This window comes from Odontesthes bonariensis, chromosome 14 (assembly GCF_027942865.1).
Source record: "Odontesthes bonariensis isolate fOdoBon6 chromosome 14, fOdoBon6.hap1, whole genome shotgun sequence".
In the NCBI taxonomy this organism is placed as follows: Eukaryota; Metazoa; Chordata; class Actinopteri; order Atheriniformes; family Atherinopsidae; genus Odontesthes; species Odontesthes bonariensis.
Window position 1 is genome coordinate 43,052 of NC_134519.1, and position 27,613 is coordinate 70,664.

The 27,613-nt window shown below is 39.4% G+C and overlaps 2 protein-coding genes across 7 annotated transcripts in view; one reads left to right on the forward strand and one right to left on the reverse strand.

The window, feature by feature from the left end:
- The first annotated feature begins 924 nt into the window (after positions 1 to 924).
- LOC142398658 (rho GTPase-activating protein 15-like) lies at positions 925 to 18,414 on the forward strand. The gene is made up of 8 exons (XM_075482740.1): positions 925 to 1,018; positions 12,637 to 12,848; positions 12,916 to 12,987; positions 15,706 to 15,846; positions 16,298 to 16,384; positions 16,854 to 16,952; positions 17,071 to 17,206; positions 18,209 to 18,414. The coding sequence occupies exons 1-8, from the start codon at positions 925 to 927 to the stop codon at positions 18,412 to 18,414; spliced, it is 1,047 nt and encodes a 348-aa protein (XP_075338855.1).
- A 657-nt stretch (positions 18,415 to 19,071) lies between these two features.
- Positions 19,072 to 27,613, reverse strand: part of amph (amphiphysin) — a 67,193-nt gene continuing 58,651 nt past the window's right edge. For 3 of the 6 annotated variants that reach the window (XM_075482439.1, XM_075482438.1, XM_075482437.1), the window contains exons 16-22: positions 26,303 to 26,344; positions 25,550 to 26,050; positions 25,152 to 25,196; positions 23,297 to 23,347; positions 20,417 to 20,605; positions 20,235 to 20,336; positions 19,072 to 20,139 (exon numbers count right to left, since the gene is read on the reverse strand). In XM_075482439.1, the coding sequence (XP_075338554.1) occupies positions 20,035 to 20,139; positions 20,235 to 20,336; positions 20,417 to 20,605; positions 23,297 to 23,347; positions 25,152 to 25,196; positions 25,550 to 26,050; positions 26,303 to 26,344 (1,035 nt within the window). In that variant the 3' untranslated portion in view covers positions 19,072 to 20,034. The remainder of the gene's footprint in view (positions 20,140 to 20,234; positions 20,337 to 20,416; positions 20,606 to 23,296; positions 23,348 to 25,151; positions 25,197 to 25,549; positions 26,051 to 26,302; positions 26,345 to 27,613) is intronic. The other 3 variants (XM_075482441.1, XM_075482440.1, XM_075482442.1) reach the window with 3 other exon arrangements.

Below are 27,613 nucleotides of genomic sequence, written 5' to 3' on the forward strand. Positions count from 1 at the left end.
TAAACAAATACTTACCTCCATGTTCCTAAAAAAGAAAAAAAATACTTACCTCCATCAACAAAAATAATTAAAAATAAATACCTACTTACCTCCAAATTTATTATTCATCTGATACCTAGAAATCCCTACTCACCTTTAACCCGGAAAAAAAATTTTTTTTACTTACCTTTATCCCTGAAAAAAGAAAACAAAATTTTTTTACTTACCTTTATCCCTGAAAAAAATATTTGTACTTACCTTTATGCCTGAAAAAAGAGAAAAAAAGAAAAAAAGAAAAAAATAATACAAAAAAAATAAAAAAAACCACACTTACCTATCACACAGTGAATTACAAAACAAAAACAACATTAAAAATAATTTTTTCCACACAACTGGTTTCAGAACACTTTATTATATATACATAAGTTAAAAACACATTTTATCACATTACACTCATTGACCTAATACAGTTGAAAAAAAACCCCACTAACAGCATTTCATTTCAGAGCAGAAACGCCCCTTTCTCGGCTGCACTATAAAAGGAGCAGCAGGAAGGGGAGAGTTCATTCAGCTCTTGTGCCTGGCCTGATGAAGACTCAAACAGGAGTCGAAACGTTGCACGAACAGGCACATATTTTGACCATATAAATTTATTTTTCGAGTTTTGTCCACCATTTCTTTTCCGAAAAATAAAAAATACAAAAAAAAGTCTAAAAATTTGAAAAATACCAAAAAAATCTTTAAAAACAAAAAACACAAAAAAATCCGCATTGATAGTTTCCTAAGTTAGGAAACCCTCCTTTTGTTCTTTTTTAAAAAAAATTTTTTTTCTCCCATTTATATCATTTTAAGCACTGTTTCGCTTTTAAGAAACCCTCCTTTAGTTGTTTGCGGAAAACTTTATTTTCTTTTCCTTTCTTTTCTTTTCGCATTTGTTTTTTGAACATGTCCAACCAATGGACAGTGGTACGCCATGGCAGGGGCCGCCAGAGACGCCACCGCCAGCCTACCAACAGCCGGGATTATGAGGGTTCTTGGGGTGGGAAGGACCGTGCTCCCCCCTCCTCCTACGGGAGGAGGCCTCAAGTTCCCCAACCTAACCCTAACCCTAACCCTAACCCTACCCTAACCCTAACCCTAACCCTAACCCCTAACCCTTAAACCCTAACCCTAACCACTCGGGGAATATACCCTAACCCTAACCCCTTCAACCCTAACCACACTGACTATAAGCCTCATCTAGTCCCAAAACCCTAACCCTAACCATTCGGGGGACGAGCCCTAACCCTAACCCCTTTAACCCTAATTAAATTGGACCTATAAGCCCTACCGAGTCACAAACCCTAACCCTAACCACTCGGGGAACTAGCCCTAATCCCAAAACTAAGCCCTAAACCCAACCGTGTTGCTCTACAAGCCCTATTTTTATTTAAACCTAACCCTAACCAGATTACAATCCTATATACATCCAATCTGACCCTAAATTTAACCCTAACCACAATTAACTCTAATCTAAACAGGTCTTTAACCTCAAACCCACAGGGAACATAAAAAGGGAGATATGAGAGTCTGACATTTCTATTTTGGAGCACTTTTGAGACCCATATGATTTTCATAATATTTATTTGGTTCTTTAGTTTCATTTTCCTTTTTTGTTGGACGCTGGGGGTGAAGGGACCCATGATTCGGGCCAGAGACGGACTGTGCACCAAAATTCTGTCGCCTTCGGCGACAGAATTTCTAAATTCTTATAATCCTAACCCTAACCCTAACCCTTACCCTAACCCTTACCCTAACCCTAACCCTAACCCTTACCCTAACCCTAACCCTAAGTTTCGGAGCTATGAATCACTGTTAAGGGTGATGAATATTGATTTCCAAAGTGGCACTCAGCTCTTATCCTAACCTAACCCTGCAACTAGGGTTTTTGACTGTGGGACTTGGTTAAAATTTTGTAAAATTTATGAAGTATTTTGTCAAATATCATGTCTCCAAAATAGGTACCAAATGACTCCAAATGGCCTGAAACGTGCTCCTAACAACTTTCCCCAGGGTCCTTTTTGGCTGTGGGACTTAGGAACTTATTGCGAAAATCACGTTCCATTCATTTCAATGCGGAAACAGTTTCTGCCAATTATCTCGGGAACGGAAGATCATGGAGACTTGGAAGTGACTTCCGTCAGACTTAATACGACCCTTGTGAACACGCCTGACTTGTCCCCGTGTCTCTACGACCTTCCGTTCCTGAGATATAAGCAAAACAAAGTTGTTTCCGGTCTTAGCTCCGCCCCCGTGGCTCTGCCCCCAATGGTTCTTGTGTCAGTGGATAGCCCCTGTCCTGCTGAATTCGAGGATGTGTGTATCTTGTCTCTGTCACCTTCCTATCAGGAATCATTGCCTCTTAAGCTTATGCCGGGGTCCGGCATCCGGGGTTTTCGCCCCTTATCCTAACCCTAACCCTAACCCTAACCCCTAACCCTAACCCTAACCCTACCCTAACCCTAACCCAAAATTTTGTAAAATTTATGAAGTATTTTGTCAAAAATCATGTCTCCAAAATAGGTACCAAATGACTCCAAATGGCCTGAAACGTGCTCCTAACAACTTTCCCCAGGGTCCTTTTTGGCTGTGGGACTTCTAAGAACTTCGAGAAAATCGCGTTCCACTCATTTCAATGGCGAAACGGTTTTTGTTGAATACCTTTGGAACGAAAGCTCCTAGAGACTCGGAAGTCACTTCCGTCAGACATAATTCGACCCTTGTGAACACGCCTGACTTGTCCCCGTGTCTCTACGACCTTCCGTTCCTGAGATATAAGCAAAACAAAGTTGTTTCCGGTCGTAGCTCCGCCCCCGTGGCTCCACCCCCCATGGTTCAAAGGTCAGTGGATAGCCCCTGTCCTGCTGAATCCGGGGATATGTGTCTCTGGTCTCTGCTACCTTCCTATCAGGACTTATGGCCATATGGCCTAATGGCAGGGGGGTGCCGTTCGGGGTTTTGTCCCCTTACCCCTAACCCTAACCCTAACCCTTACCCTAACCCTAACCCTAACCCAACCTAATCCTAACTCTAGCCCTAACCTAATCCTAGCCCTAACCCTAACCTAATCCTAGCCCTAACCCTAACCTAATCCTGGCCCTAGCCCTAACCCTAACCTAATCCTAATCCTAGCCCTAACCCTAACCTAATCCTAATCCTAGCCCTAACCCTAACCTACTCCTAGCCCCAACCTAATCCTAACTCTAGCCCTAACCTAATCCTAGCCCTAACCCTAACCTAATCCTAACCCTAACCTAATCCTAACCCTAACCTAATCCTAACCCTAACCTAGCCCCAACCATATCCTAACCTTATACCTGGACCTGGCACTAACCCTAAACCTAACCCCACAGAGAGTAGCGGCCTTAACCCTAATTGGGACTATTATTAATGATTTAATAATTTAAAAAATTAAAAAACATTTAAAAATTTAAAAATTAATAATTATAACATTAATCAAAACAGTGCTAAAACCAATTTAATTGAATAAAAATAATATTTGATGGGTTAAACCTCATTTATTAAAAATTAATGGATTAAAAACAATTAATGGGTTATAAATAGGAATTAAATTACATTACAAATTAAAGGAGGGTTGACTTAATACAAATTTAATTTAAAAACATTTTTTCTAAAAATAATAAATGGTGCAAAACAGGGGTTAAAAATTCATATTATTCGTCCCTTTGTCTACTGGAAGCTTTTCCCGCCCAAAAAGTAGGGGCGGAGTATAAAAGGAGGAGAGCAGGACATCTCCTTCATTCCAGCTCTGGCTTTCGAAGGGGAAACATCTCACAGCCACAGCGGAAGCAACGAACTTTTCGTGCCCAGCCTGAAGAAGACCTATTAGAGGTCGAAACGTCGCGACGGGCACATTTTTATTTTATTTTATTTCAGTTTTAAAAAAATAAAAAGACCAAAAACATAATAAAAATTAAAAATACAAAAAAAACAAAAACTTGAAAAAGTAAAAAAACAAGCACGTTGAAAAACAACAAAACACATTTTTTTTGGGGAAAACTTTTTATTGTTTCAGTTGGAAACCCTCCCTTGGTTATTTGTTTATTTTTAAATTTTACTGTTTCCCAGTTTTGGAAACCCTCCCTTGGTTGTTTGTTTTGTTTAATTTAAATCCCAATTTTGATTAAATTATTCCAAAAAAACAAAAAAGAATAAAAAAACAAAAAAGAATAAAAAAATAACAAACATGTATGATTGGACACCGGTCCACTACGGCAGGAGACGCAGGCGTCCCTGCCAACCATCATGGGACCAGGGTTGCGGGAGGTTCGAAGGGTCGCAGGACCGCGCACCTTCTTCCTCCCACGGGAGGATAGCTCCAGACCCACGCCCTAACCCTACCCTAACCCCTTACCCTAACCCTAACCTCACCCTAACCCTAACCAAAAACAACCCCCCACAATAATATAGATAGATTTCCTTTAACAACTCCACCCCTGATCAGTTAGAGGGGAAAGGTGATCCCGCCGGGGCCCACCCCTGACCTGTTAGCCGGGGGCGGGGACTCTCCTCGGAGAGTCGGACCCACTCGGGGATCAATCGGATTCTTAATCTGATCCGAAAACATAGCATGCCTGACAATACGGCTGGGGGATCTTATACGCTAGAGCGATTAACCTTTATCATGGTGCATGATAAATTTTCACGATATGTGTTAAAATTACACATGTGATACAGTTTTTCGATCGTCGGACGTTCTAGTTTATGAATCTCTATTTTGTTCAGAACAAATCACGTTCTGAACATTTTAACACCAAAATAGAGAAAACGGGACCATAATGCAATGCAAACTACTTCCGGGTTCGGTTAAAACGGACCAGAATGCTTTGCAGAATATAAGGAATTTTAATTTCAAGTTTACTCGGTCAATTTTTACCGTATCGTCACATATAGACACTTAAAACGATCGGACAAACGCCACGATCCCGAATACGGAGCTCGATTTTTCGCCAAACCAAGAGGGTAGTTTTACCACTCGGAACCGTGACCGATGTTACGGTTTCCCAGTATAAGGGGCTGATGCTGAGCCGTTGTTCGTCGGATCTTGACGGCCGGTCAGCATTCACAAATAAGATCCAACATTTCCTGGGGTCGTGCGGTGTATGGGGCACAGGAAATGGTTTCTTTTTGGCAGCATTTCCTGTAGTCGTGCGGTGTATGGGGCACAGGATATTGCTTTTTGGGTTAGCATGGGAGTCTTGGGGGTTCCAGGAGGCAATGCTTGCATGGCTGGCCTGGTTCCTTCCTTCTCCTAGGGGGACTGGGAAGGCAACGCTTAGTCGTGGCTGGTCCTGGTCATTCCTGGGGGGGACTCTCTTTAGCACAAGCTGGTCGAGGTATCCTGGGGGGCCTGGGGAGGCAGCGCTCTGTCGCGGCTGGCCCCTGTCTCTCCCTGGTGGGGATGCCTTTGACTTAGCACGGGGATCTGGGAGATTCCGGGGAGCTGTGCTCGCATGGCTTACCCGGTTTCCCCCTTCCCCTAAGGTTGGGTGGGGAGAGTACCTCGGCTCTTCAGCCTCAATCGGCTGGACCAGGGCAACCATGCGGTGTTAACAAATGGTCCATGCGGGTTGGGGGGTAAGTATGCGGCCCCCCTGGGTTCCGATTCTAGGAACAGCACGCAGGGTGTGGTGGTCTGGAGCGGCAGGACCTTAATCGTGGCTCAGTTTTCTATGGGGGTTAGCCCCGCCCACGCAGCAGCACATGCCGCACCACACACGCCTTACCTGGCCTCTGGGAAACTGGAGTTGTCTTGGGTCACTTAAAACTAACCTTAATGCTGAGCTTAATCGAATTACTGACCTTAGAATTACTTACCTCGGTCTCCGTTTTTCGACTCATGCCGTCTCATTTCTTAACCTTTCTTTCCCACTTTGCACACTATCCGACTATCGACTACAAACCACTTGACCTACCGCTCTTCAACCGACTTCCAATAGGGAGGAATCTAATTGGGCGAGGGACACACAGCGGGACATGATCACTCCCGTCTGGGCCTCCCTCGGGCGAGGGTGTCTGGTGGTAATGGCCGAAACACCTGATGACCCCGGGGTCCACCACTGATGATGTGTCTCAAATTTAGCTTTAAACTAACTGACTAGGATCTCAAGTTGGACAACAGATCTGTTGACCTGTCTCCAATTTGAGAAAAATCTCTGACACCAGACTGACACCGACCTTGACCTATATGGTCGACTCCAATTTTTCTAAAATTCTCGTCTTAAAATACACTATCTAGACGTCTTATTCACATATAACCTTGACCCCTGAAACACCATGACATATCCAGCCGTGGTTAGCTCGGCTACCACGAAGAGTTGAACTCTGTTGCTTCAAGGTTTTCAGGGAGTATCAACAAAACATTAATATTATTATTCTTACAGACATATGCGTTAGTCTTAGTTCCGTATTAATGTAACAAATTGGATGATTATTTCGACTCAAAATAGTAATGCTAAGCGAGGAGAGGTCATGTTGACAAGCGCCGGCCAGTGCCTTGCCTTTAGTTCTCTATACCAAACCGTGAGTATCGATGGATGCCTCGGGGGGAACTATCGAGATAGATTACATACACCTTACCCTAACCCCCTTACCCTAACCCTAACCAGGGGTGCCCTAGCCCTGACCCTAGGCTTGGCCCTAACCCTTACCAGGGGGGGCCCTAACTTTTAATATCTTTCTTTATTTATTACCCACCCTAATAAAATAAAATAATTCTTTATTTGCCTCCTTAGGAGGACTATTGTGTCCCCATCAGAGGTCATTTGAGGGGTTGGGACGTTCAGTTGCAGGAACTTTGATGGACCGTGCACCTAATTCTGACACCTTCGGCGTCAGAGTTACCTCTTTCTTCTCCTAACCCCCAATTTTATTGATAAAGAAGCTCATGAAATCATCACTGCTGAGAGTTAAAGGAATAACTGGCTCAGCAGAGCTCGGACTCTTAGTCAGACTGGCTACAGTGCTGAAGAGAAACCTGGGATTGTTCTTATTCTCTTCTATCAATGTTGAATAATAAGCAGTTCTAGCTTTACGAGTGTCCAGTGCTGTACGCATTGAAACTATAGTGCTGTCAACAAGAGAGTCAAGTGCTGCTGGAGTAAAGTTTAGGTAGTCGTCCTCTGTCATATCTGCACATGGCAGTGAAGAAAAGGATGATGGAATTAACTCTTTAAATCTGGTTACAGCATCCTCTGATAGACACCTACTATATGTCAATTTCTTCTCAGAAACTGTATAGTCAAGTAATGTAAACTCAAAGGTTATCAGAAAATGGTCAGATAAGACAGGGTTATGAGGGAACACTGTTAACTGTTCACTCTTAATGCCATAAGTCAGCACAAGATCAAGGGTGTGATTAAGGCAGTGAGTCGGTCTGAGAATCAGATATTCAAAAGAGCTCAAACTAATCTTGGGTCTGGGACTGATGAGTAACCCTGATCTGAAAATAGCTGCCACTCCTCCTCCTCTGCCTGTGGTTCCAGGAACGTGAACATTTAAACAGTCAGAGGGAGTTGCTTCATTAATGCTAACATGATGCTAACATGATGCTAACATGATCCTCCTGCTGCAGCCAGGTTTCTGTAAGACTAAATATATCAATATGATGATCACAAATCAACTCATTCACTAACAGAGACTTGGAAAGGAGAGCTCTGATATTCAGCAAACCACATTTAATAGTTTGATGTTTTTGTTCAGTTAAAGTTTTTTTTTTTTTTTTTTTCCTCACAAGAGGATTTGCTCCTTTTGTGTTAATTGATTGGGTGGGTAGCAGCAGGTGGGAAGCTGCAGAGAAGTTTGTAAGACTACAACTCTGCATCCTGGTCTGATGTGGACGTAGGATTTATGTCACTCTCATAAAGCTCTTGTTTCAAGGAAGATGATGTGCCTTCTTATTATTTTACACTTTAAGTTGTTTTTTATTAATGGTCATTGGTCCATGTTTAAAGGAAGGAGATATGCCTTTTTATGTTGCACTTTAAGTTGTTTTTCTTTGATTATGTTGAAAAGAAGATGTTAATTGTGCACTTTAAGTTGATTTTATATATTTCAATTTAATAATTTAAAAGTGTTAATAAACAAAAAGACAAAACATGTTTATTTGTCTTGTCTATTTTTTTTTGCTGATCCGAAAAATTATCCGATCCGTGAGTTTTTTGATCCGTTGCACCCCTAGCTAGGATCACATTTAGGGTAGGGTTACAGATGGGGTTAATGTTGCCCATTGACACTGCAGGACAGAGAATAGTGAGAATCAAACCTTCCACGCAGTTACTGGACCTCCTGCTCAGTCTTGTAAGCCAGAAATAGAGAAAACAGCTTCAGACTTATTTTACAATTATTGCTTTTTAATTAAATGATAGAACAAAAACTTCGAAGTCAGTATTGAAGATATTTGAATTCCTGTATTTATTCATTAGTATTGTATTTATGTACCCAGTGACAATGCACTTTTGAAATCTGTTGTGCTGTAATGTACAATGACAATAAAGGCTCTCAAGTCAATGAAAGTATATTTTACTCTGACTGCCAAACCTTTTTTCTAATGGACTTACGTCAGATTTCAAATATTGTCTTTTCTTAGAGTATTTAACTATTGATAAACACAACGTGTCATTTAATTATTAAATTACATTAATGAGGTGTCAGGGTTAGTAAAGGGTTAGTTAAGGCATAGCTGGCAATTGATCCTAAATTATTTAATATTGGAAGCTGAGAATCTACAGGAAACAAACTGTGGAACATGGAAAGCAACATGAAATGATCCAACAAGGAACAACTGAAAACCATGTAGTAAAAACACAGAGGGAAAAACAGGTGTAAAACAGGAAGTAAATATTACAAAATAAAACAGGAAGTTAACTAAGTAGCAAGTAGTAAAGTGAAGAAAAACCCTAAACTCATAGATCATGACAGCAGAAGTTATTAATAGTCCTGAAACTGTTATATTTCTTGTAATACTGTTGCATTTATGCCAGTTAAACACACATTACTGATTCAAGGTCCAGATAGGGATTTGATTTTATTAGCTTGGCCTATTCTGCCTTTTAGAGCTAGTGTTTTCCGTTAAATCGACCAGGCGACATGTTAAGATACCATCGTGAACCAGTAAGATGTTGGACTTGTGTTTTTCCTCTTATCATTTTGCTAATCTGTTTTGTTTATATTTTAAATCTTAATTACTTTGAAATGAACTGAGTTTTTGCCGGGGTTTCTTAGTAGTCGGCTTTTAGAGGGAAGAATGTTATGTAACTATAGTTGAGCAATCAAAGTAGCAAACAGGAACCTAAAAATCAAAAAGATACAACAGTCTTCAGAGTTTCCAGATGGAACTTGATCTAATAATTTACCCTGAACAATTAAACAAACATGAAGAGGAATAAGGATCACGCTAAAAACCATACCATCTATCTTTCTAACGTGTTGACAATGTAAGGCTATAGATATTAATGAAGTTCTGTTTAGCTACGTGATAAATTTAAACAAAAACCCAACTGTTGCAGTGTTGACATCATGCGTGACATAACCTTGTGCAAAATAATCATTTAAATAAAATAAAAGAGGTCTCAAGGTCAACTGTTTTGTTAAAAACCACCAAGAAGCAAATATAAAAAGTGATGAAGATATGTTGGATAGGTTGGTCATAAAGCACTACACAGGGTTGTTCTGTCACCTTTCTGTCATTTAGATTAAGGATACAAAGAAGCCAATAAGTTTTAACCTTGCCATTCACTATCTATAAAACACTGTGACACTAATGGATGCACTTAATAATTCAAAGTGTCAGGCACTACATCGTTTAGTCATGTCTCCTTGAACTGATATTAAAGTTCAACTTCAGTATTCAGACTTAAGACACTCAGACACTTTTTAAACTATTAACCATTACTATAAAATACAAAGGATGATTCCATCAATATAAATGGGCCATGACAACAAACCACCCAGGATAAAACAGTAAGTAATTGGATTGTAATTGGCTTGAATTGGACTGTATCTTTGAAGTTCCTTGAGATGACATTGTATTGATTTGGTACTTTTTGAATAAAACTGAACTGAATTGAATTGAATTGACTTCAGTTATGTTAGGACTTATTGAAAATTCTGAATATTTACAATAGGTAGGTCAAATTTGATCTGAAAGGGCATCAAAGCAATCTAACAAATTGGTATGGGAGCAAATTGAACAGCTGGAAATATTTATATTGGTTGTTTGGGGCTGGAGCCCATCCTTTACAAAAATGTTTAGAAATGCTCATAAACTGTTGGAAATCTGTCTGAAGATGAAGCCCTGCTGATAGTTTTAGGAGCTCAACTCACCAAGAGAAGTTGGACCACACTTACTTTACCTCCATGTTACGCAGTTCAAAATTTCTACACCAAGTGATCATTCATGTTTAACATTACATTGTTTTAGCACTTGCTTTTATCTAAAGTGACTTAAAGGTGAGGAACTAATTAAGGGGGGATGTGGGGTTTGACATTTTTTCCAAGGACACTGAAACATGTAGACAGAGAAGTTGGTAAATTCGCCATCAGTCCCTGTCACCAGCTATCCAGGCATGCAATGGTTCAGACTTGAGCCAGACCTTGAGCTCAGGTCTTTACCTCCACAGCTAATGCCTCTGGTACTCAGACTGTGATATGCAGGGGGTTCTATTTGTGCCTCATTTCTGAGCAAGCTATGGGAAACTTTGAGCACAGAAAAATACATTGTGCAACACCACAAATCAGATTCTTAAGGTAAAATCAAACCCAAGCAAAAATGCTATGATCAATATGAATGTACAATAAGAACCCTTTCACACCTTCTAACAAACACTTCCTCTGAGCCTGCTGCACGCTCACTCAAACTGTGCACATATTTACAACTGTGCCACTAACTCAGTGATACTCACTATTTATTTCACAAGAGCCAAATTGGCAGAGCAACATCAAGGAAAGAGCCACTTTTACCACAACATACTGAGTCCCCTTTTGCAAATATGCATTTCTACATATAAAACATCACACAAAAAAAGAAACAACACAGACAATACATTTTCAATTCAGACCACATTTACCTTAATACTGGGATGAGCGGAAGCTGGCGTGCATGTCCTCGACTTTCTTCATGTTGTATTTGTTGTTTGTTCTTGTAATCATAGTGAGACATTCAGGATGAGCATGGTTTTTGTGCTGGTTTTTGCCCTTTAATTAAAAAACGATCCATTGTGCCTGCATATCGCGCTGGCTAAAGGAGCTAGCATGCACTGCGGTCAGGGGTGAGGTGGTTTAAGCGGGCTGCATTGCCAGGTTTAACAGTGAGCCCCCTTTAGGAAACACCATTAAGCCTTCATTAATACTTAATGAAAATACTTAATACTACAAAAATGCTAACTTAATAAAAATACTTAATACTGTGCAGTATTCGCTGTCTGTTATTGTTACCATATTAGGGCTGGGCGGTATACCGTTAAAAAACCGTGATCTCGGTTCACACCTACACAAGGTTCGCTTTTTGATGAGAGACGGTTTTGTTCTGTTTTTTTTTTTTTTTTATAACGAGCCGCGTAAAGGGCCGTGTATACTCTCGCAGCAGTGTGTCACAGTGAGCTTGTCGCAGACACGACACAGTTATTTTTGATTTATGCCTACTTTTGAAGCGCTGTCTGCGCTATGTAAATCCCACGCCACAACGAAAGAGGGACAATCACGAAAAAGCTAGAATTGTGGGTGTTACGGTTACGAGGTCATTCAACAACAATGGCGACTGGACGAATGCGCACTTTGATTGAGATGCAGCTGATCGATCTAGAAATAGAAGAAATATTGCTACTACTGGAGCTGGCAGAGAAGCGAAAGAATCGTCACGGTTAGTACGGTTAGCGTCACCATTAGCCGGTTAGCAAACCGGAAATACGCAAAGTGTAGAGCGGATGTAGAGTTGACCAATCAGAGGCCTCCTTTCTCTCCTCCTGTGGAGATGTCTGCGGCACTGTCGCCCAAATTAATAGTTCAGAATAATTTCCCCATTTTTGTCAGAATTGTTGGTAATAGTTCAGTCAATGGGTCTTCTCTGTTTTTATTACAGTGTTCTGGATAACACAGTGTGTGTAAATGCCTGTTGTAGGTGAACTTCATATAGTTCATTGCAGTTCATTTTAGAAGTAAATGGGTCTTCTGTGCTTTTTTATTTTTTATTTTATAGGTGTTCTGGCTAACAGAATGTGTGAATATCTGTTCTAGGTAAACTTCATGGAGGTTATAGCCATGGACATTGTGCACATTGCACATTAACAAAACAGCCTTGTCCGTATTAGTCATGCTGTATTTTATGTTAAATATTTTTGTTAAGCAAACTGAATAATAGCAGAAATTGACTTTGGATTTGAGTTAAATAAAGATTTAAATTTGTTTAAAAAAAAAACGTGCAGAAAACCGTGATATCATTTTTTTATCAAAAAAACCGTGATACTCATTTTTTCCAGAACCGCCCAGCCCTATACCATATTGTTATAAGCTGCTATGCGAGTGTGAGCCACCAATTAAAGCTGGAGGAGCCGCACAATGAGTATCTCTGCACTAACTCAACCAATAAAATTCTATTTACAGATCTTTCAGTCCTTGTTTTTGGTTTGTCTGCTCACAGAATAACAAATCTTCAGGGTGTAGTGAAACAAGTGCCATTGATTCCACCTCCCCATCGCAGCTCAGTAGCACAGGGCCCAGTACAGATGCGTATAAAGAACTCTCAGAGCCCCGGAGATCGCCTCAGTCAGTCCAAGTCAATGGTTCTGCAGGAGGCAGACCTTCCTCAGAAACCTGTATGTAGAGCCCAAACACTATCGTACACCCTTACAATTCAGCTTGTAATTTAATTTTGTTTCTCAGATCTCTCGGCATCGCAGGAATCAGTCTCAACACAATGTTGTTGTTGCAGGAGCTGCCACATTTGAACCACTGGTAGGTGCAAAACTTTAATGAGTACCAAGATTTTTCTCATGATTACTAAGAGCCCAAGTCTCTTTACAGGTTGAGTTGGGCCTTTCAACATTAAATCCTTCAACTTCGCTCACCTTCTTTCTTATATTTGATCTAATGTCAGTCATTTTTCATGTTATTGTATTAGGACTCAAACAATAGTGTAGCACCTCCGAAGGTTACTTACAGGAAATGGGATGTATAGTATTTACTAGCATACAACAGTAGTAGAATAATCTTCTATGGACCAATATTGAATAAACTAGGTTCCACTACAGGAGGAAGAAGCAACTTTAAAGGAAGAAGACCATTTATTTTTAATGCAGACAGGAAACATACAAACATCCATCCATCCATCCATTATCTATACCGCTGAATCCGTCGATCGGGTCGCGGGTGGGCTGGAGCCTATCCCAGCAGTCACACATACATACAAACATTGAGCATGAAATAAATCCCCTTATTTGTTTAAACCTTTTAGTTAGATTTAACAGGAGTTCATTTCGTTTTATCCTAATAGGTTACAACCTTTAGTTTCATTTAGTTTTAGTTCAACTATTGGTTAGTTAACTTCTATTTTGTTGTTTAAGTTAAAGTATTCTCTTATTTCAAGTTCATTTCAAGTTCAATATTGGTACCTTTGAATTTCAACCATACCTTTGTTTGTTTTTTACAACAAACAATTCAGTTGTACTGTAAAAATACCTTTCACAATATAATCATGTATGGTCATTAAAAAAAAATTAAATTTAAAAAACGTACACAACTAAAAATAATCCACCAAAAGACTGAACAACCCGATAACCACAGAATAAAAGTCTTTTCCTGTTGAGTCAACTAATACTTTGTTCCAGAATTAGCAGTCCTGTTCTTATCCTGAATCCACTGTTTTGGTTTTTTGTTGTAAAATGTGGATAAATCCTACCTGATCAGATGCAAACCAGGATAAATCCTACCTGATCAGATGCAAACCAGGTAACATCCGGCAGAGGGCGCATCGCTCCCGGCTCACACAGTTAACACAAGGTCCGCCATCTTGGATCTAGCACGTTCTTCAAATTTTCAAATTTGCCTTTAATATAAATAGTTCTTCATCACAACCTAAGTCGGGCAAACATAAACAACATAAAATAAATATAAATTCTTAAAATAAGACGTTAGGATGGTCTAAAATAGGAAAAAGTCCATTTCCAGTCTTAATTGCTGCTTCTTAAGACGGCGCCAAATTGGCGGACAGTAGCATTGACCAACAAAGTCTCAAAATATACCAAATATTCACCATCTTTAGTGAAAATAACAGAAATGTACTACTTAGCTTTCCGTTTGCATGAATTTACAATTACTTTTCACAAATATCGTCAAAAGAAAATAAAATCCATGATTTGCACTTACCAAGTCCTCTGATCCAAGTTCAAATGTCCAAAAGCATGACTTGGATAGAAAAGCATCAACACCTTTAGTGAAGGATTTTTGATGACTTTACTCTTATTTTATTCCTTTTCTCCTCTGCAGCACCTCGCATTTACCTGTGTCTCCTTCTGTCTGCCTGGAAACAAACCTTAAACAATCTGTTTGGCTGTTGATTGCCGCAAGGGTCACGCAGCGACGTGCCCTTCAAAATAAGAGTTTAACCCATTTTTAAAACGTAAATTACAAGAATTTGCATATATCAACATGTTTTAACCCAAACTAAAATAATATAGTATGAAATATAACTTTGTAACTAGTTTTTAATGATTATGTAACCACATTACTTATTTGTTGGCTCTTCTTTTCAAAGTATTTATTGCTGTTTTTATTAACATGCTTTTACTTTGATAAATGGTACACTTTTATCAGAATCACTGTTGTACAGATGTGTCAGATGATCAAACAGAAAATATAAAGAATATTTAATATTCTTTCAAAGTTCAGTTACTTCAGAGACACCTCACTAAAACTTGTGTTGTTGATGTTAATTTTATTCTAGATAGGCCTATTTAGAAATGAGTGCAAATAGATTTTTTTTTTTTTTATTCTCCCAAAAACTCTTCCTGAAGTAATCACAGTGGTGTGTCAGCTGTTTTTATCTTTGGGTCATTGTGGTGGTGACAGTTGAGCTATTGTACTAGTACCTGAATAGAGTTTTATTTATTTATCTATTTGTTATTTTATTATTTTCTTTTTTTTTTTTTTTTTTTTGGTTAATTTCTGTATTTGGCTGCATTTATACTTCAGTTCAGACTGGACTTCCAGGCCTTGGTGCTGAGGAGCAGAATTTGTTATCTATAGACCACATTTAAAAGAAAAAAAAAAAGAAAAAAATTGCTATAAAATGAATAACATAAAACACAGCAAATATCTCAACCACAAATTCTAAATCTTCCTAAAAAAAAGAATAAACAGTGTCCCATAAAACATAATAAGATCAAATTATTTAATAAGAAAAGGAGGTTACAACAAAGCAGAAATATTAGCAAGATGTAGCAATCCTAAATGAAAGCAGCATCAAGAAGAAGGAACACGCCAAATAAAAAAAAAATAAGGGCAGAAGGAACGACCCTGAACTCTATAAGGAGGGTATAGAACATATATGGATCGATGGATGAATGGAAAGAAGAAAGGGGCTTTAGGGGCTGTGACCATGAGAAAAAAAACACATCTTACACAGTGAAGTGGTTTGAATACATTTAGAAGTTCATTGTTGCTGTTTATTTCCAGGTGGATCTGAAAGGTGAACACCTGAATGTGGCTAAAATCTCTGAGGGCTGTAAGCAACAGAGGAAGAACTGGGCTTCGATGTGGACAGTGCTGACCTCAGACCAGCTACTGTTCTATAAAGAAAAACAAGAAACTGCTGTGGTATGAAAATAAGTCATTTAGATTCAGTTCACAAACCCATTTCAACAATAAACCGGAAAACCTACTGAGAGGAAAAGCACAATGTTTGGGGAAGGGACACAAAGTTATTGAAAAGCAATTCTGACACAGAAACATGAAGTGAAAACGATACGATTTCATCTTCAACAACATGGAAACTCATTTTTCTGGTTTAACACTTTCTCCCGTTTTTCCACGAGACCAAACCATGTCTAAGATACAGGGAAGCTTGGTCATTCAGGGTTTTATGTGTGAGGACAAGGATTTAAAATTCTGTTCTGGGTTCATCAGAGCCAGCAGGGACCCATGTTTCATGTCTACTGTTCATTATTATAATGCATTATATCTGTTTCTTTAGCTCTACACTGATAACATCTTACACTTCTGGGATCCACATGACCTTTAACCTTATGTCCACTGTCTCTGTGTTCAGAAACCAGGAGTTAAGACAGATGTGGTTCAGCTATGTGGAGCTATTATTGAGTGGACGACCGAGAAATCCAGCAAGAACGTTTTTCAGGTAAGGAATGCAAAACTCTCAGTATTGGACTTGTGATGTCACATCTTGTATTGAAGCCATTGCACGGCTACTACTTCACACTTCATCACCCACTGACATGCACAATATTTAATAAACTCTTTGTAATAGTCATTAATCAATGCAACAGACAACTTTTTGATGTGAGGACTTGAAGGGGGATAAAAAGGACCTAACCCTCGTAGCTCTGGGTCCGTGTTCAAGAAACTCAGCGCTGCACTTACTGACAACATTGTCATGAGTTACTTTGTTTGAAAAGCATACCTTGATGTGCTATGAATTATTTTCATTATTTAAATTTTTGTTTGTTAGCCTGGTGGTTTGTTCTTTAGCCTAGAGCCATAATCTGGTACGGTGCATCAAATGGCAACAAGAACAAATTTAAACATTCCCTTTTTAAATAAATAAATAGAATAAATCCAGTTCCACTCATCAACTTCATCTGTCATAGATTACAACAAACACAGGATGTGAATACCTCGTCCAGAATGACAGTTACTCCACTGCCAGCAGATGGTATGATGCCATCAGAAAGACGGTTGATTCCTCAGTAAGAAATCACACAAAACAGTAAAAATTGTCAATTCAATGTCTTTTTGAAGGACAATTTACCAAAACGAGTCAAGTAAATGTCTTTCTGTGCTTGGTTATAACAATCTTCTCCTCAGACTACAGAAGACAAAAGTTTTCCTCTGCGGAGGGCAAACAGTACGGAGTTCTTGCCCAGACACAGCTCCCTGCCTGGATATGGATCTGCCTCCCCCAACACCAAGCAGAGAAACCCGGTCCACAGACGATCCATCAGTGAGTGCTTCCAAACCAACTTTAGTTGGAATTAATTACTAAACTTTATGTTGACCCCAGTGATAAAAATGTTTTATTATGTAATCTATTCTATGTTACACAGAGTTTATTTTATTTCATTTCATTTCATTTCATTTTATTTTATTTTATTTTATTCAATTTGCTTGTTTATACTACTTTAATTGTTTTCATATCTTTTACTGTTTACTGTATGCTGCTGCAACAAAACAATTTCCCAAATTGGGATGAATAAAGTATTTATCTATCTATCTATCTATCTATCTATCTATCTATCTATCTATCTAAATTGACAAGAGTGAATATGATGTGCTGCAGCATTTGCAGCTACAAGATGACTGTGTGCAGCTTTTCCTCTTAAATAACCTCCATGTGACAGTTGTGAAAATGTGAATAGATCAGTTGAACATTTCATTTTAACATTTCATGAAAAATATTGGCTCATCTTGAATTTGATGGCTGCAACAAGTCTCAAAAATGTTTGGACGAGAGCAAGAAAAGGCAAGAAAAGTAAGTGGTAATACAAAGAAACAGACAGAGAAAAGAATTTTAACCAAAATAACCTAATTTTGAAAGAATTAGGTTCATGAGCAGCAGGTCAGTGGCATGATTGGTTATAAAAAGAGCACCTTGGAGAGGCAGAGACTCAGAAGTAAAGATGAGCAGGGTTTTTTTTTTTTTTTAAACTGTCTATTAACTTGGAATAAACTTCAGAAAAATGTTTATGAACTTAAAAGAGTGAAGAATTTTAATATTCCATCATCTACAGAACATGATATCATACAAAGAGAATCTGGAGCGTCTCTGTGAGCAGGTAAACAGCAGAAAATTAGTCCTGTTGCTTCACAACAGCTGGATGTTCAAAGAAGCAGGCATTTCAGAATATGTGGCTCATTTGTACTTTTTCAGATGCATTTACTGTCGCTGTGTTGAAAATAAGTGATGAGCAACTCAGCTTATTTAATGTTTAATATTCTTTGGAAGATATGTTTGGCAGCTCAAAGTTGAAGCACAGCGCCTCAGACAGCGCAGACAAGAACGGAGTGAAGAACAGATTGAAGAAGTTCATCATCAGACGTCCATCCATGAAGACGCTACAAGAGAAAGGCCTCATCAAAGGTTCCTGCTTTCCTAAACATTTAATAAAGATGTCTCCAGCACCCTTTTCACAGGTGGCTTCAGGTTGCTGAACAGTTCCTGTACCTCACTGTGCAATATTTATTATATTCATGTCTTTGACATCTAATGTATAATTTAAAACTTGTTTATGTAAACCCATCTGGGGGAGCTTTAAATCACAAATCTATCTTCAAAGTGGAGAGGGTGTGACAAACGTTTGGACCAATAGCATCACTGACAGTTCAGAGAGGTTTACGACGACTTGGGGTATCATTGATGACCTCCTGTCATCCTTCTCTAAGTTCTTTTACTTAACTCTTTTACTCTAACCCTAAGTCAAACCCTACAAGCCACATTTAGACAATATTAATTTTCATAATTTTTCCCAAAATCCTAATTACACCCACGACCTTCCTTGTTATAACATTTCCCTGCCACTCACCCTAACCCGAAGGGTCACAGGGCTAAATCCCTAACCCTAAATCAAGCCCGACAAGCAACATTAAGAAAATATTAATTTTCATAATTTTTCCCCAAAACCCTAATTACACCCACGACTTCCCAAATTCCACTCACCTCCTCTCTGTCTGAACTGAACAGTCACGTAGGAGGGGAGCCACTGAGTGAAAATTCGCAAAACCTAACCCTAACCCTAGGAAATTTGTTTAAAAAATATGGAGAATTTGTTCATATAAAACACATTTGGGAATATAGCAACACTTTCACAGTTTGAAGTTTAAGTCGGATTTATTTGTCTTCACATAAATGTTTATGGCATTAACATCACAAGACATCTACACTTACAACTAGAATTTGCTACCACAGCAAGTAACATCCTATTCAATAATCTCCATTAAAACGTGGTATGTGAGGTCCTTCAAAATAACATACATTGCATATTGGATTAAAATAACATAAAACAAAATCACTAATGTGATTGTATTGGGATGATTCATATATCTTCAATTTTGAATATAGTTTAATTTTCAGCTGGAAACAATTAATTCTCAAAATGATTTAAATTTCATGATAAACGGACACTAGTTTATTTACTAATGTACAGATAATTCATATTATTATTCTCCTTACAAACAAAGCTACACTCATCACTGTATGAATTCATTATATGAATCACAAATCAATCAACACACATAACAATGATATAACAGAAATGCACTAACAATGATTCAAGGTTAACAGTAACGATATGTCTGAGCAAGACCAAGAAACTTTTTGTTAAGCCCCAGAACACTGAAACAGATCACAGCGCTATACATTCCACAGAAACGTGGGAGAAAGTAAATACAGCCTCTTTTTTTTTTTAGTCAGGGTTACTGGTTCTTGCAAAGACTTCAGACTCTTACTAGTGTGAATACGTGGAGATTGCAACACTTCAAATAAACCATATATCAGGTTTTTTTTGTTTTTTCTTCTGAACAGGAAAAGATTCAATTGCTAAAGAAAGGTAGAACAAATTATTACATCATGCTTGTAAATAATCTGCTGGCAAAACAACTAATGTCTGTTAGTTGCGTTAGAATTTGATCTACCAGAGAACCGTCATGATGTCCAGCAGACAGGTGAAGCAGGCTGTGGAAATTATTCAGGTAATAGGTTGGCTACATGCTGACTTCACTGCTTTACGCATATTTCTGAGTATCACTCTGTCATTTCCACCAAAAACAAGCTTCTTATTCCAAACGCTGGGTGAAGTTTTCAGGGAAAAGTCCTTTATGAGCACCAACTCCAAGTGTTGACCACTCATTTTCTTTCATCCCTGTGAGCCAGCCAGCATCCTGATACAAAGAAATACATATGTATTATGATCACACCGACTCTCCTTCCTTAACACTGCTCATCTATAATAACTAGATTTTTATCTGGCTCTTACCTGATCCTCCACCGAAGCAGTCGGAACCACCAGAACAATATCACCTCTTTTCAGTTCAAGCTCATCAGCATTTGCAGCCTCAAAGTCATGCATGGTCTCTACCTACAGAAAATAAAAATATCCCATATAACATCATCTGAATTAGCAGCTTTGAATAATTAATTGTCAGCAAGAAGACCCACCTTGTAAAGAAAGTCATCAGGAAGTCCTGACACTCCACCCGATGGACTCATGTGTTTGATGATTTGGCTTTGAGTTGCCACGCCATTGTCACTGATAGTCGTAGGAGAGATTATGTCAGCATCACGATCGTCATCACCTTCGTTACTTGAAGCAGGTTCAATCACGACACTGGGAATCGGCATCTTCTCCTGCAGACATCAGGCAACATTTATCCTAAACAGACATGGTCATTCACATTCATCACAATAAAATCATTTTAATAAATCTGAAAGAATTTAAACAGTATTAAACAATTATGGATTAATAACAGCTAAAGATCCACTTATTCAAAATTTTCAAAAGACAAAAAAATAATCAACTTTCAGAGGGGATCTGTGCCTACAAATATATTGAGAAATTATTGTCAAAAAATTCCTAAAGGACACAACTACAGTGGGGAAAATAAGTATTTGATACACCGCCGATTTTGCAAGTTTCTCCACTTACAAAGAATGGAGAGGTCTGTCATTTTCATCATAGGTACACTTCAACTGTTAGAGACAGAATCTAAAAATAAATCCAGAAAATCCCATTGTATGATTATTAACACATTGAATACCGGCGGTGTTTACGGAATTATGTCGAAGAATCCCAGCGTTCTAAACCATTTTTTTACGTTTTTTGTACAGTCACAGCATATTATGTGATAGGGCCACTGAAACATGTTATGGCTCGTTTGAAAGCTGATACTTTAAACTCTTTGTGGGTCAAAACTGCGTGTCTCTAGGTGCCGCCATTAGCAAGCTATCCTTAGCTAAACCAAGGCGGGTATCCACCAAAATCAACAACAAACTGAGATATCGGCTTCCCTTTCCCTCCAAGTGTGATCGCAGCACGTTGCAAAGCTAAGCTAAGCTAACCTGTTCATAAGACCGCCTCCTTAGACTTGTCGCGTGTCTTCTTCTCCTTCTTGTTGTTTGTTTATGTTACTTTACCGCCACCCTCTGGAAACCGACACGTGCGATTGGACAAAATGCGGAAATGCACAACAATCAATGCAGCGTTATCACAATTGTTCTTGAGTTGACGCAAAGCCATTGGCGTAATGATCAAAATGTCCAGATGATGACACCAGTTTTTGACTGCCATCTGTGTCAGTTCTGTTCATCACATAATTACAAAAATCACACAGAATGTGCATTAGAATGTATAGATTCAGAATCCATAAAAAAACCGTAAAAACGTATTTTTACGGTTTGGGAGCCAACGCATGGGCAGTAAAAACGTAGTTTTACGTGACTTGGGAGTCAATGTGTTAAATAATTAATTTGCATTTTATTGCAAAAAATAAGTATTTGATCACTTTCCAACCAGCAGGAATTCTGTCTCTCACAGACCTGTTAATTGGTCTTTAAGAAGCCCTCCTATCCTCCACTCTTTACCTGTGTTAACTGCACCTGTTTGAACTTGTTACCTGTTTGAAGGACACATGTCCACACACGCAATCAATCAGTTCCAACCTCTCCACAGTGGGCAAGACCAAAGAGCTGTCTCAGGACAGCTTAGACAACCTGCACCAGGATGGGGTGGGATACAGAACCATAGGCAAGCAGCTCGGTGAGAAGGAAACAACTGTTGGTGCAATTATTAGAAAATGGAAGAAACTCAAGATGACTGTTAATCTCCGTCGGACTGGGGCTCCATGCAAGATGTCACCTGGTGGAGTAAGAACGATCATGAGAAAGGTGAGGGATCAGCTCAGAACTACACGGGAGGACCTGGTCAATGACCTGAAGAGAGCTAGGACCACAGCCTCAAAGGTTACCATGGTAACACACCACGCCGTCATGGATTAAAATCCCTTAGGGCGCACAAGGTCCCCCTGCTCAAGCCAGCACATGTCCAGGCCCGTCTCAGGTTCGCCTGTGAACATCTGGATGATCCAGAGGAGGCATGGGAGAAGGTCATGTGGTCAGATCAGACCAAAACAGAACTTTTTGGTATAAACTCCACTCGCCGTGTTTGGAGGAAGAAGAAATGAGTACAATCCCAAGAACACCATCCCAACCGTGAAGCATGGGGGTGGAAACATCATGCTTTGGGGGTGCTTTTCTGCAAAGGGGACAGGACGACTGCACCGTACTGAGGGAGGATGGATGGGGCCATGTATCACGAGATGTTGGGCAACAACCTGCGTCCCTCAGTAGGAGCATTGAAAATGGGTCCTGGCTCGGTCTTCCAGCAGGACAACGACCCGAATCACACAGCCAGGGCAACTGAGGAGTGGATCCGTAAGAAGCATTTCAAGGTCCGGGAGGGGCCCAGCCAGACTCCAGACCTGAACCCAATAGAAAACCTTTGGTGGGAGTTGAAACTCCATGTTGCACAGCAACAGCCCCGAAACCTGACAGATCTGGAGAAGATCTGGGTGGAGGAGTGGGCCAAAGCTGGTGAAGAACTACAGGAAACGCCTGACCAAAGGGTCCAGGGTACCAAATATTAAGTTCTATTGTTTCAAACACTTATTTTATGCAAAAAATGCAAATTAATTATTTAATAATCATACAATGGAATTTTTCTGGATTTATTTTTAGATTCTGCCTCTCACAGCTGAAGTGTACCTACGACGTCTCCATTCTTTGTAAGTAGAGAAACTTGAAAAATCGGTGGTGTATCAAATACTTATTTTCCCCACTGTATGTAGTCATAAAATGTGTTAAAAATATTTTTCCTTGCCAGACAGATTATTTTTGAGTGGTATAAACTAAGTGTTTCTCACTTGTTTGTTATTATTTTTTTAAGACACTAAAACTTTGAAACCTTGAGATTTTTCATAGTTTGAATGATTTGCTGCACTGACTGTCAGTATTGGTACAAGTTACTAATGATGTCATATTTACCGATGGGAATGCTTCATCGAAAGATGTTTTGCTCTCTTCAATGGGAGGAATCTGTTGGCAGATCAATATGTGAATGAGAGGAACACATTTAACATTATAAAACACTTATTTTCCCCATTACATGGAATTTCCCCAACACATGTCAGTTTGAAGCAGTGTCCAATTTCCTGATGCTTTGATTCAACATGGAGTACTAACATTTGGTTTGAAGTAAAAACTCGTAAGGAAATAATGACTTGTCCACTCAGTGAAATGGCTATGTCACTCAAATTTCACTCAGGCTGTGAAATGTATAATTTGACAGGAATTTAATGATATATTTGAGCTTTTAATTCAGTCTTAACACACATGAACTTTTTGTATACTTTCCACTTTCTACTGTATTTTAAAACAACCTAAACTGTTTGGGATTAATTTGTAGTTTGAACTAATGTTACCCACAATCTAAGAAAGAAAATTAACCTGAAACCAGACAGCCTATCAAAGGAAAAGTGAGGTTAAATATACCCGAGAAAAATTATTACACAACTATATCCAAACTCCACCATAACGTAAAATGTACATGAAGACTTTTCATCCTTTAGCTACATTTTACACTATAAGTCTTTTCCTATTTTATAATGAGCCTTCCATCCATGAAAGGGTTGGATCAGTTTTATCATTATCATCGCCTTCTCTGAACCATCTCTCACAGCCACACAAAGAGGCATGTGGTCTTCCTTCACTGTAAATCTCACTGTTAAGAATGGCATGCAACTTCTCCACATGTTTAAAGGCAGGGGGAGGTATCCAAATCATTATCAGACATTTTAAGAACTTGGCTGGCAGCCATGCAGTACCTGGATGCATTTGATGGAGCATCGTCCTGCATGGAAATCATGGCCTATTGAAACCATCATCACAGATCTCTTCCTGTACCACTGCTTGAAAAAAAACTTTGGGAGCTAATATCTATTCCTTCCTTAAAAAGTTCAAGTGGCTAATCCTCAGTGATATTAACCAATGCTGCTAAAAATCTGTCTCCTTTTATCTGGCCACAAAACCATTTGATTCTTCAGTTTGTACATCTCAGTTAGAGTTGTGTTTCAGCTGTTTCTGTGGGAGTTTTACACATTGTACTTCTGGGCATTTCAGGAAGTTTGTAGCTCCAGAGAAAATGGATTCATGGTAGCTCTTTTTCCATCCAGGTTTCAGTATTCCTGATAACGCTTCATTAATAGTTGCGCTCTTTAAATGATTGCATACATCTTAAAAGGCTTTAGATAATTGTGGAGTGTTCAGCATGAGTTACATCTAGTTGTGAAGCTGCCAAATCATTATGAACATGATCACATAGGATGCTAATCCCTCAGATCACTTGTTCACTGATTACAAAAAAACATTAAACATGCACAAGTGCAATCCAGTTAGCATTGAAGTAGAGGTGGTTTGGACTTAGAAAATGTGCTTACAAATAACAATAAAGTCACAATGATCACTTATCTTGGAAGTGTGAATCCAGTGTCCAATAAAATTTGGCAAAACTTTGAACTGCTGTATGGGCACATCTGCTATGATACTGTGTCATGGATGAGTTTAAGCATCTTTAAATATTAACCAGAGCCCACAGGAACCCGGCTGTTCAAGCCCTCAGGTTTTGTAAAGTTAACTCCATCAATGATCAGAACAACAAACAACTCCTAACCCTCACCCTGACAGGCAGAAAACTGTTTTTGTGTTAAAGAATTCAAATCCACCAGCACATACATTACAATGGATTCATTTCTTTAACTGCGGCTGACAAAAGGTTTTAAAGAACCATCATTTCTCGTAAGTAAATAAGACAAAAAGGGAAGAAGAAACAGAGCGAGCATACCTCACCAAGCTCTGCCCTCTCAGAGTCGGGACTTTCAGCTGTGGCCTTTGGACAGAAACTTTGATTGTCAATTTAAAATTTCAAGATTTAAATCTGCTTGTGATGGTTGTGACAAGAATGATAATTAAATGAATATGAAAAATAATCATGACGGTGACAAAACCAATTAAGAAAAGCTGAAAACCAAAAAGATGGAGATCTCAGGAATATCTATGGATATGATTAGAAGGGTACTGATGACATTGATCTAGATAATGGCGATGATGAGAACATGATGAAGATATTGATGATATGACGTGAGAATAATGCTGAAGGTGATGGCAGATAATCATGGTACAGATGATGATGATCATCATGCCGATGGCAGAAGTGTTAAGTTAATCAGTATGTCCACTCACAAGTGCTTTCTCCTCCCTGGGACAGTAAAAACCTTTGTCTTCTTCACCAGGAGCAGGAGCTTCAGGTTCCTCCGCCTCACCAGGAGGAGGAGCTTCAGGTTCCTCCGCCTCACCAGCAGGGGGAGCTTCAGGTTCCTTTGCCTCACCAGCAGGGGGAGCTTCAGGTTCCTCTGCCTCACCAGCAGGGGGAGCTTCAGGTTCCTTTGCCTCACCAGCAGGGGGAGCTTCAGGTTCCTCTGCCTCACCAGCAGGGGGAGCTTCAGGTTCCTTTGCCTCACCAGCAGGGGGAGCTTCAGGTTCCTTTGCCTCACCAGCAGGGGGAGCCTCCGCCTCTGGTCCCACAAGTAGCTTTATAGAGTCCTCACCAGCAGGAGTTGGTGGACCTTCATGCTCCTCTCCTCCGGTAGGAGTAACACGAGGTTCATTTTGGTCATCAGCTGCTTCTGTTTGTCCAGCAGCTTGTTTTTCTGACGCCCCGGGAACCTCACTGTTTATGTTTTTCTTTTGCAAAGAAACAGCTGATAAATTCTAAGGTAGATCAAATAAGCCTTTTTGACTTTTAAGCCTCTTTTTGTATAAACTCAATCAGTAGATTTTTCTAAAGACTTTTCTCTTACTCAAACAAGCTTTCACAAACACTAATCCAACCTTAAATCAGATCACACTTTGAGATAAGTTACGTGGATAAGAAGATGACAGCAGAGTGGAGCAAAACTATAATAAACACTGAAATAAATGATAAAAAAAACTCACCATATTATCAAAATTGGCAAAGAATGGTGGGGCAGCAGCGTCCTTCAGGAAAAATGCATTAGAGGGAGAAAAAAAAGTTAGAACCAATAATCTGGATTCAGAAATACAGAACTAATGAGTATTCACAAATACATGGAAGACTAATTAAGGAGCATTAAGACACAGGATATAAGGATAATGACTGTAATATTGGAATCACCAAGAGAGGAGACGTCAGAGACAAACTGGGACAATTGTTTCTACTTTTAAAAACTCCAGTTCTACTATGATCTGTGTCTGCTTGCTGTGTTTTTATTCTGAATCAGGAAGGTCTGACTAAGAATAAACCAGTTCATGTTAATGGAGGTCTGAACAGTAACATAAGTTACTATGAAAACATTTATCTTTATAAAGTTAGTGGAAACAAAATTAGCACCTCATCTCTCCCCATGGACTGAAAATCTGCAACTAAGAGATTAATTTAATGTTTCAATGGCTGCAAATAAGAGAAATAACCTGTTCAAATCCATTACGGTCACCTAAATTACATTCCAGACACACGTACTAAGATTTGAACCTTTTCGGTGAGATGACCCTAAAATAGATGGATAGATGGATACATAGATAGATGGGTTGGGGTTAACCCTAAGCCATAGAGTAAGCTGAGGACATTAAAGTACTGGAGGAAGAGAGGCAGGAGGAATTCAGGCTGGGATCCCAGACATTTACTTTCACTTTGCGTCTGAGCGAGGGTGGGAAGGGGAGGCTCTGAATTGACCTCTAGTCTACTCTATACTAATCTATCAAACTGGAAATAGGAGGAAGCTGGGTACCTTTTCCTTTTCTGTATCTAGCTCTTGGTATAACTTTCCCAATCTCCGGTTTGCAGCCTCGTCTTCGGACATGTCTGAATTTTCGGGTTCTTTGTGAATTCTTGGCATATTAACTTCTTTATTTCCCTCTGCTCTTCCACAGATGGAGTTTTGTTGAGTGACTGTGGAGTAGAAGCCACTGCTCTCATTAACAGCTTGGGGGGACAAAGTAATGGACACAGGATCCTCAGTCCCCGGGCAGGCCGCTGGGTAGCTGTTGGCAAAAGGATCTGCATCCCACCCAATTCTTCCATCCCCAATGCCCACAACCCCACCTTCCCCTGAAGTCTCAGGAAATGGATCAAATTCAAAACCACCCCCTTTGTCTCCAAACTGGGTTTCTGCAAAGGGATCTGAATCAAACGCACCTTCCTTTGTTTCTGCAAAGGGATCTGAATCAAACGCACCTCCTTTATTTGTTTCTGCAAAGGGATCTGAATCAAACGCACCTCCTTCCTTT

Coding starts and splice junctions, on each gene's coding strand:
- LOC142398658 (XM_075482740.1), top strand. CDS start 925: ATGTCCAACCAATGGACAGTGGTACGCCATGGCAGGGGCCGCCAGAGA. Junction 12,849..12,915: donor CAGACCTTCCTCAGAAACCT/GTATGTAGAGCC, acceptor TTTGTTTCTCAG/ATCTCTCGGCATCGCAGGAA. Junction 12,988..15,705: donor CTGCCACATTTGAACCACTG/GTAGGTGCAAAA, acceptor GTTTATTTCCAG/GTGGATCTGAAAGGTGAACA.